Source organism: Panthera uncia, chromosome B1, assembly GCF_023721935.1.
Source record: "Panthera uncia isolate 11264 chromosome B1, Puncia_PCG_1.0, whole genome shotgun sequence".
Classification (NCBI taxonomy): domain Eukaryota; kingdom Metazoa; phylum Chordata; class Mammalia; order Carnivora; family Felidae; genus Panthera; species Panthera uncia.
In genome coordinates, this window is record NC_064811.1 from 369308 (window position 1) to 379036 (window position 9729).

General features: G+C 63.3%; 2 protein-coding genes across 3 annotated transcripts in view; one reads left to right on the forward strand and one right to left on the reverse strand.

Annotated features, from left to right (window-relative positions):
• The window catches only part of TMEM175 (transmembrane protein 175), a 27913-nt gene extending 23700 nt beyond the window's left edge, over nt 1–4213 (forward strand). For both annotated transcript variants that reach the window (XM_049630124.1, XM_049630125.1), the window contains exons 9-11: nt 721–799; nt 949–1084; nt 2586–4213. In XM_049630124.1, the coding sequence (XP_049486081.1) occupies nt 721–799; nt 949–1084; nt 2586–3240 (870 nt within the window). In that variant the 3' untranslated portion in view covers nt 3241–4213. The remainder of the gene's footprint in view (nt 1–720; nt 800–948; nt 1085–2585) is intronic.
• Nucleotides 3832–9729, reverse strand: part of DGKQ (diacylglycerol kinase theta) — a 12929-nt gene continuing 7031 nt past the window's right edge. Inside the window, exons 13-22 of the mRNA XM_049630123.1 lie at nt 9603–9641; nt 8861–8976; nt 7129–7280; nt 6737–6885; nt 6460–6638; nt 5988–6088; nt 5677–5823; nt 5474–5585; nt 5244–5396; nt 3832–4997 (exon numbers count right to left, since the gene is read on the reverse strand). Of these exons, the coding sequence (XP_049486080.1) occupies nt 4896–4997; nt 5244–5396; nt 5474–5585; nt 5677–5823; nt 5988–6088; nt 6460–6638; nt 6737–6885; nt 7129–7280; nt 8861–8976; nt 9603–9641 (1250 nt within the window). The 3' untranslated portion in view covers nt 3832–4895. The remainder of the gene's footprint in view (nt 4998–5243; nt 5397–5473; nt 5586–5676; nt 5824–5987; nt 6089–6459; nt 6639–6736; nt 6886–7128; nt 7281–8860; nt 8977–9602; nt 9642–9729) is intronic.

The following is a 9729-nucleotide window of genomic DNA, read 5'->3' on the forward strand; positions in this document are numbered from 1 at the left end:
AGGGACAGAGAGAGACAGAGCATGAACGGGGGAGGGGCAGAGAGAGAGGGAGACACAGAATTGGAAACAGGCTCCAGGCTCCGAGCCATCAGCCCAGAGCCTGACGCGGGGCTCGAACTCACGGACCGCGAGATTGTGACCTGGCTGAAGTCGGACGCTTAACCGGCTGCGCCACCCAGGCGCCCCGTCCCTGTTTGATTTTTGGGGGACCCGCCACATTGTTTCTGCAGCGGCGGCACCAGTTTACGTCCCACCGACAGAGCGTGGGCTCCCAGTTTCCCCACACCCTCGCCAAGGCCCGTGGACCCGCTTTTCTGAGGGCCGTCTTCCCCCGGGGTGTGGCGTGGGGTCTCCTGGTTCCGCTCTGCCTTTCCCTGAGGCTCGGTGACGCCGAGCACCTTTCCGTTCATGGGTCGGCCACGGCGTCTTCTTTGGAGAAATGTCTGCTCCAGCCCTTTTCCTTGGGTGCTCGTCTCTGTGCCGTGGAGGCGAGGAGTTTCCACCTGTGCTGGGCGCCAGGTCCTCCTCTGCCACGCGGGCTGCCGTGTGCTCTCCCGTTGGGTGAGAAGTGCTCTTGGATGCACGCACGGCTTTCAGCCTGATGAGGTATAATTCACCTGTTTCTTAGGTTGCGGGTGCTGCCATCCCTTTGGAGCGGGTGGCTCCTGGGTGGGATTTCTGGTGCAGCGTCACCTCCTGACATGTCTGTGTCTCATACAGTCGTACCTGCTGATGGCGACGGTCATCTTCCTCCCCTACGTCAGCAAGGCCTGCAGCTGGTGCAAGGGCAGGCTTGTGGGTAGGTGTGCGGGCAGGCTGGTGTGTGGGGCCTCGGCACTGCTCCCCAAGGCCTGTGGAGCATGGGAAGGGCCCAGGCGCCCGTGACGGCCAGGCGTCCCTGCAGAGTCCCCTCCCCTGGCCAGCTCCTCCCTCCTGGCACATCCACAGGCCCCCAAGAGCCCCCAGCTCACAGTGTGGAGTTCTTCACATTTGACCTGCACGAGCCTCTCAGCAAGGAGCGGGTGGAGGCCTTCAGCGACGGGGTCTATGCCATCGTGGCCACACTCCTCATCCTGGACATCTGGTAAGGACCCAGGCCTGAGGAAGGGGTCCGTGGCATGCCTGTCTAGAGGGTCTCTCTTCATCCAGCCCTATGCAGGCGGGTGCTGCGGCCTCCCGCTGCCACCCTCCCTGTGGAACGAGTCCTACCCTGGCCGGAGCCCCCTCCAGAATTCAGGGTCTCCGTGGGAGAGCACAGGTGGAGGCAGGGGGCACCAGGGCCACACGCAGGGTCACTTCTCCCTTCCCCAAGCTGGGCAGATTGGGGGCAGGCGGGCTTCCCCCACCTCCATTCTCTCCTCCCCCTTTAGGCTTCACCCCCAGGCCAACCGCCCCTTCCCCTGCCATCCCCCATCCCCCATGCCAGTCCTCCCCCCCACCCCTGTCCCTTGTCCCCACCCCCGGGGCTCCTCCTCCCGCACCCTCTGTTCTCATTTTTCCCTTCACTGTGCTCCACCTGATCTGCCTCTTCATTCTGTCAAAGTTCGAATTTTCGTTCCTGCATTTTTGTGTTTTGTCTGCTCCCCCCCCCCCCCGCCCCCGGAAACTTTTCATTCTTTTTTAGACCCTTTTGTTTCTTTGGCCTTATTTCAATACATCCTTCTTTTGTTGGACGTGTTACAACACTGTGATTTTACATTTTGTATCTGGTAAACTCTTCACTTTCCTCATCCTCTCTTGACAGCTTTCTCCTACTGTAACTTGTGAATTTTTTAGAAATTGGGAGCAAGTGTTCACTGGTAATCAATCTCCGAGGCCTAGACCTCAGGTTCCAGAATGATGTGGCTTTGCTCCTGCCCTGTGGCCAGGGCCATGCTAGCCCCAGTTCCCTTGCTGAGTGGCGGCACGGGCCGGCTGAGGCTGGGGGCCCAGGGGGCTGTGTTCCTTCCTCCACTCAAAGCCACCGTCCCAAGGACCTGGGGCAGTACCCCTGGCTCTGTCTCTTGCCCCTACCTGCAGATCCTTGCAGCTCCCTCCAAACCCCCAAACACACTTGTAGCTTCCCACTGTGAGGGCGGCAGGTTCTCTGGGCTGTGCAACTGGGGACATCCGTGGAAGGGAGAATCCTGAGAGATGCCTTGCAGTTATTCCTTACAATAAAGTGCAGCCCAGATCTGAGAGCCATAGAGGCTAACTGCCCCCCCCCCCCCCTCCTCAGATCTGCGGGACTGCTGCCCGAGTTGATTGGACAGCCACAGGAGAATGGACAGACCTCACGAGCACCCACCTGTGGAGGCCAGGGGGGCTGTAGGCTTGGGACCAGGGCTGCTCACCAGCCCGGGGCTGTCAGCAAAGTGCAGGCTGGAGTTAAATTTGAACTTCAGATGAACGTGTAATTGCTTAGTATACTAAGTGCGCATGTAGGATACAACAAAAGCTGTCTGTGCCCTTTATGTGAAATTCAAGTGTGCCTGGGAGCTAGGTGTAGCCCGCCCGACGGGGCTCGGGATGGGGTGGGGGCTGTAGCCCGGACCTGACGCCCTGCGTCGACGCTGTTATAAATGCTGTGTGTTGACCATCCTCAGCGAGGACAACATCCCGGACTCCAAGGACGTGAAGGAGAAGTTCCACGGCAGCCTGGTGGCGGCACTGAGCGTGTACGGGCCACATTTCCTGGCGTATTTTGGCTCCTTCGCCACGGTGGGCCTGCTCTGGTTCGCCCACCACTCGCTCTTCCTGCACATCCGCAAAGCCACGCAGTCCATGGGGCTGCTCAACACACTGTCGCTGGCCTTTGTGGGCGGCCTCCCGCTGGCCTACCAGCAGACCTCGGCCTTCGCCCAGCAGCCCCACGACGAGCTCGAGAGCGTGCGCGTCAGCTGCGCCATCATCTTCTTCGCCAGCATCTTCCAGTTTGCCATCTGGACCACGGCCTTGCTGCACGAGGAGGAGACGCTGCAGCCCTCGGCACGGTTCGGGGGCCGGGAGCACGCGTTCATGTTCGCCAAGCTCGCGCTGTACCCCTGTGCCAGCCTGCTGGCCTTCGCCTCCACCTGCTTCCTCAGCAGGTTCAGCACAGCCATCTTCCACCTCACACAGATCGCCGTGCCTTTCGGCTTCCTGCTGCTGCGTCTCCTCGTGCGCCTGGCCCTGGCCCTGCTGCGGGCCCTGCGGGGCCTCCCCCTGCCGGCACCAGGGGGCCAGGACGACGTGCGGTCCCCGCTCCTCCCGTCTCCCTAGTAAGTTCCACGTCCTCCCTGCCCCAGCCTGCATCCGCTGGGATGCAATAAACCCCACTGGGGCTTTATTTTCATTGTTCTCTTCTGGCGCCCTCGGGAGGTTTTCCACTTTGCGGAGTCTGGCAGCAAGTTCGCTCTGTATTGTGCGCGCCTGTGCCCATTTCGGTCCTAGGCCCGCGTTCTCCGTCGAGCCGACCCACACGGACGCTGGTAGTCGGGTGGCTCCAGGGGCAGCTGGGGGACCACAGCCTCAGCCCTGGAGGGGGCGTGGGTCCCCACCTTGGCCACCCTCCTGCAGGCAGAGCTCCCTGGCAGCTGCTGGGCAACCCACCCTGGTCACTAGGCACAGAGAACACAGGAGCAGGTCGGCAACGCCCAGACTGTATTTATCCTGGGTATAAATTATGATTACATTCAGGTAGTGACAGGTACACACAGGCCCTTGGTGCCAGGCCCACACTGCCCCATTTGGGCACACAGACGCACTTAAATACAGAAGGACAGACTCACCCTGACCACCACATACAGCCACAGACCAAAACCAACACCAAGGCCCGCAAAGCAAAATAATTACACCAACAGGGACACAACACACGGCTGTGTGCTAGAGGCACATGACACGAATGTTCTGCTACAAACGGCCACTACAGTGCATTTGTGCAGTTTTGGCAGAAGCTTGGGGGACGTGGCTGGCAGGGCCGAGCCAGGACAAGAGGGACAGGGGGTTCATGGGCCTTCCTGGAGGACTCAGGAGACACTCCTCCTGGGGCCAGAGGCTGGACTCCACGGGCCGTCCGAACTCTGCTTGGTGGAAGAACGCCGCAGTGGTCTGCCCGGCAGGCCTGCCCCACGCCCCTCCTGCCACGTCTCTGCCGCCACGAGCAGCAGCAAGGGGACCCACGAGCCCAGTCAGCTGAACAGATACTGGGACTGATTGTTGACAAACAGGTGATTAAAGCTGGCTCTTCCCACTTCATGCTTTGTAAACTTCCTCTGGGTCTCCCGGCCCCGGCCTGCCTGGATGTGTTTCGGGTCCCTTGCAGGCACGTTCTGCCCCACCCCTGTGAGGGGCCAGCTCCCCTGCTCTGCTGCTTCCTGGGCACCACACCATCTTCAGGCTGTTGGCCAAGCCCATCTGGTCTCAGGGCCCTCTCTGGAGGTGCAGCCCAAGCAGTCATACAGTGATGGGGCCAGGAGACAAGGCACCTTCCCCAAGACCTAGCAGGTGCCCCTGCCCAGCCCTCAATGGCCAGGGCATCCCAGGTCTGTACCAGGTGCACCCAGGGCCCACAGAGCTGGCTGTCCTATAGGAGCATCCAGGGAGATGGCTTGAGATTCAGTGCTGCCCACCTCAACAGGCTCGGGGCGGGGGGGCGGCAGTGAATGCAGAGGGAGAAGTGCCTGTGCTGCCCAGGATGGTGATGGTGGCCTGGACCCCAAGAGGCGAGAGCGTTGGCCAGCCAAAGCCCCGCACCCGCCCTGTCACTGGACCAGAGGCCAGGGGAGGAAACACCTGCCACCCACCCAGCAGCTTCCACGAGTCACAGGGATGAGGGGGAGACACCCCACGGTCAGAGCTATGGGCAAGTCCATCCGTGGCTGGCTGGCGGCTGCTGCTGCTGCTGCTGGATACACAGACCGTTCCAGGGCTCTCTGCTACTTGGGGTCCCCTTCGGGGACAGGCACCCCATCTGCTCGGGCATCCTTGGGGGTCCCAGCCTTCCTGGGTTTCTGCTTGGTCTTCCTGAGCATGTGGACCTGTCCCAGGACCAGTCAGGACAAAGGGCTGGGTGATCCTGCAGGCGCTATCTCGGCCCGCTTCCCGGCAGCTTCGGTCTGTTGAGCCCAGGGGGCCTCAGCGTGCAGGCCTCCCGGTGTGGCGTTCCGGGACAACTGGCTGCTGCAGCGGGCACTCGGCTGGCCACGGCCTTCCAGCACCACACCCGCCGCCCCGCCTGCTCAGGCCCCGCCCGGCCCACCCCGGTCCCTACCTTCGGCCCCTACCTTCGGCCCCGCAGCTGAGATGATCATGTGCCCGGGAGCCTGGATCCAGGGCTCGCCGTCTACCTGCACGGGCGTGGCCTTCAGGAGAGTCACGCGGAAGTAGGAGCCCTGGGCGATGCGGATGCCCGAGCGCAGCCCGCCCTGGACCTGGCCCTGGGAGAGTAGAGGGCCGGCTGGGCTCAGCGGCCCGAGGGGCCACACCGGGGCCCACCCGGCCTGCCCGCACTCACCATGTGCATGACGCCCGTCACCCCCACCACCTCCAGCAGCCCGTCATCCATGCGCGGCCTCTCGAACCTCGAGTCGCTCTCCGAGCCCCACAGATCGGCCCCCGAGCCCCAGCTGCACCGAGGGAAGGGCGCACGGGTAAGAGGGGCGAGGCCGCACGAGGGCCTGGAGCCCCACCTGCGGCCAGAGCCCCAGCCACTGGCACCTGGGGATGTTGATGAAGATGAGACCCTCGATGCTGGGCAGCTCCACCTCCCGCTGCTCCACCTGGAGCCGAATCTCCCGGTGCAAGCCGCGCGAGTGGCTGATCTTCTGCAGCCCGACCCGCACGTACACGCCCTTGTTGTGGAGCCTGCGGGGGTGCGCCCCTGTCAAGGCCGCGCCCTCGCCCTGCCCAAAACGGCCCCCAGGTTCCGGCCCCTACCCGCCAGTTCCCGCCGGCCAACCCCAGGAAGGGTGCCGTCGCCGGGGGGCGGCCCAGAGCAGTCCCAGCCCCCCTCCTGGCCCCTCCAGCACCTGCTGGTGAACTTGCCAGGCTCCTCCTCCCGCGCGTGGTGGAAGTCCAGGCTTAGCTCTGCGTCGATGCCGATGCCGCAGTAGTTACTCATCTGCACAATCTGGGGACGAGACGGTCTCGCGTGGCCCTGGTCAGCCCCCACTGGCTGCTCTCCACCTTCCCCCAGCTGGGTCCAGCCTCCTCGTCTCCAACCCAACTCTGTCCCTGTTGCTAGGGCTGCCTCTGTCCAGTGACTGCCCTGCCCGGTGACCACCAGCACCTAGGGGGAGGTAGGCGTGGCACGTGGTGCCCACGAGGATCACGGCTGGCCTGGGATGTCCCCAACAAGTCACCGCTCTGACAGGGCCTCAGCTTTCCCGGTAACCGGGATGGCACCCGCACCTACCCCAGGTGGTGGCAGGGACGGGCGTGAACCCCCCAGCCTGCAGGGGGCCCGGCGGATGCCACACTCTCACCAGAGCGCACGGATACCTTGGGAGGCTCCACATCTGCCGTGCTGTCCTCTGCACCTCCAGCCTCCTGAGCATCCAGCAGGATGGTCCAGCGGTCCATAAGCACGGCGTCAGCTTCGTCCACCGACACCAACACGGAGAACGGGTCCTCCCCACTGTAGCCCGCTCCCCAGCGGAGGACCCGGCCAAGGTCATTCCCTGGGACACAGGCAAGAGAAGACTGACTCTCCACACCCACCTACCCACCACCACCCCCGGGCCTTGACCGAAGCATGGGATGTGCTGGCTGAGCCCACCTGTGCCCAGCGGCAGGATGGCCACAGAAGGCTCTGGGCAGGCCAGGTGGCGCCGCGTCTCCTCCAGGGCAGCGAGCACCCAACCCACAGTGCCATCCCCACCGCATACCAGCACCCGGAAGCAGGGCACCTGGGAGAACACGTGGAACCTGGCAACAGGGAAACAAGAAGTGCTCTTGCAGCCATTCCTATGCAGGTGCACAGCTGGTGGGAGCAGGAAGTGGTGACCCTGGGGCAGAAGGGGGCTGCAGTTCATCCCCCACACACGATGGCCTTGAGGGTTCTGACACGGAACCCCAACCTGTTCCCTTTGGCCTCTCAACGGGTGTGTGCAGGCACCCCTCCCGGAGCTTGCCAGACTGAGCAGCGCAGCGGGGGACCACTAGACTCACCCAGGAAGAGGCCCCCCATTGGTCAGCTCAAAGACCTGGTGAGGGTTCAGCAGCTTCCGGAAACTGCAGAGCAGGTCGCGGCCCTTGAGGCCTCCACTCTTGGGGTTCACAAACACGAGGAGGGGGCAGCAGTCTGGGGGCAGGTTCGTGTGCTGACAGATGGGGCGCTGGGTTAGGGCAGGTTCCCAAGGCCACCCCACGAAGGCAGTGCCTGGTGGCCCCCATGGCACCGTCCGGGCAGTGACAGTCCTCCAATCTGGGGCCAGCCCCCTCCCAAGGAAGGCGCACAGGGGTCCAGGGGGCCACACGGCCACTCCCACCTTGCCGCTGACTGCTCAGGGCACCCCGTGCGGCAGAGGCACCCATAGTCGCTGGCCAGCAGAACAGAGATGAGGCCCGCCAGCCTGCAGCTCTGAGCACAAAGGCGGCGCCACACCAACTGTGACACTTGTCCCCAGACCACGCCCGCTGCCTGATCCACGTAGCCCAGAAGCCCAGGCTGGACCCCCACGTGGGACTCTATCTGCCCCTCCTGGAGCCATGAGGCGCACACCCCAGGAGGAATGCGGCTCCCAGGGCCCCCACCGACCCACACGGCAGCCAAGAGCAGCAGCCGGGTTCACAGAGTGGCCCCGTGCCTCCCAGTGTGGGGAGTCCACCTCCCAACACACCACCCTCAAAATACAGTGTCCGGAGACAGTGGTGGGGAGCTGAGGTCCCCATGATGGGGAGGACAGGGGGGCTGAGGCCCCCACAATGGGGAATATGGGGGGCTAGGTTCCCCACGACGGGGAGGATGAAGGGCTAGGGTCCCGACAGTGGCGAGGATGGTGAAGGCACTGGGGTCCCTGCAGTGGGTCTGGGGTCCCCACCGTGGGAGGTCCTGGGTAACAGGCACAGGATTGGCCATGGCTGAAGGCCAGGACACACTTGGAGTGACCCACAGGGCAGAGCTGCTCGGTCACCCCTCACCCGCTCACCCCAAAGCAGGCAGCTGCCGGGAGACAGAAGGTGTGTCGGCACTTCCTGCCTGGCTGACAGCTGTCAGAGACCCTGACCTGCACACGCTGCACCCTCGTCAGGACAGTGGGACAGCACCGGGTCCCGACCCAGCTCAGGGTAGGAGAGGGCAGCCAGGACCAGTCACCCACCCGGTCACAGACACTGAAGTCACTCTGCCCTAATTCTGCTTCACCGGGTCAGGGGTCAGGAGTTAGGGCTCAGGGACAGAGCAGCCACAAACCTCTGGTGGGATCCTGGGGACCAGCAGGGCTGTGGACCAGAGGGTATTGCAAAGGCACAGAGCGTAGGGCGGGACCTGGGGCTCCGGCCCCTCACCCTGCCCTGCCCTGCGTGATGCCCACCCTGGCCCTGCACTCACCCCTAGCTCGCTCTTCTGGACACAGCCTCCAAAGTCAGGGAGCCCCACCCACTGGCCGGAGGTGGCCCAGGGTGATGGCAGGGGTCCCCGGGCCTCCCAAGCTGGGGGTATGGGGCAAGGGCCCAGTGACCCCACAGAAGGCAAGGGTCTGGCAGGGTGTCTGCACACACACAGCCTTTGGGAGGCAGCTGCCACGGGGCAGGTGCTGCGTCCTGTGGTCCTCACGCAGGCCTCTCACCCTTGGACCTCAGGCTCCTCCCTTGGTGTGACCTTGGCCACCACCCTGCACGATGGACAAACCGGTGGTGGGAGCCACGCCTCCCCAGGTGTCCCCCCAGAGCACCCACTCACCAACACATCTGGAAGCACCAGGGCAGTGAGCGGCCGGCCATGCACAGCCGTGTCCCTGACCAACATGTACAGTCGCTCCGCCTCTGCAAAGCAGGTCACGTCCAGCACCACTGCACCTGTAGCAGGTGCACTGTAAGCTCAGGCCAGAGCCTCACCTTATCCCACAGCCGGAAGGGACCCTGGCTGTGCCATCTGATGGCATCCACGTGACCAGGACCACCTTTCTGTGGAGCCCTTAAAGACGACGAGGCTCAGAGACAGGACGGAGTAGGTGGGTGCAGGTAAGGCCACCAGGAGGTGGCATGGAGTGGCTGGGGACACTCTGATTCCTGGCCCACTGAGCTTGCTGAGACCTGTGGTTTGGGGCGGGGGGGGGGGGCACCCGCAAGAATGGAGAACAATGATACTACTGAGGACACACAGAAGGGACATGGGGCTCGTGGTAATGAATCCTCCCACTTTTGGGTAGATTTGAAGTTTCCATAAAAGAAGGTGCAAACCGAAGGGCAGAACAGGTTTTGGAGAATACGTCCACTGCACCTCAGTCACGTTTTAGCTAAAGTGTTACAGCCCTGAGGCAGAGAAAAAAAAAAAAAAAACACGTTTCCCTTGCCCATGGTTCCCCAAGAAAAAGGTCAGGTTCTAAACACAGTGAAACACAAAAACGAGGACAGGCCTTTCCATCTAACTCTAGGGAATGACCTTTGGCCAAGTCTGGCCACGGCTCACGGAGGCGGCTCACCTTGGGAGGAGTAGACGTGGCTCACAGACACCAGTCCAGCTGCAAAGACAGGCTGTCATCAGGGGAGCGCCCTGCCCCCCGGAGTGCATCCGGCCCCCCCTCCGGGGAGCATCTGCCACCGCCCCCC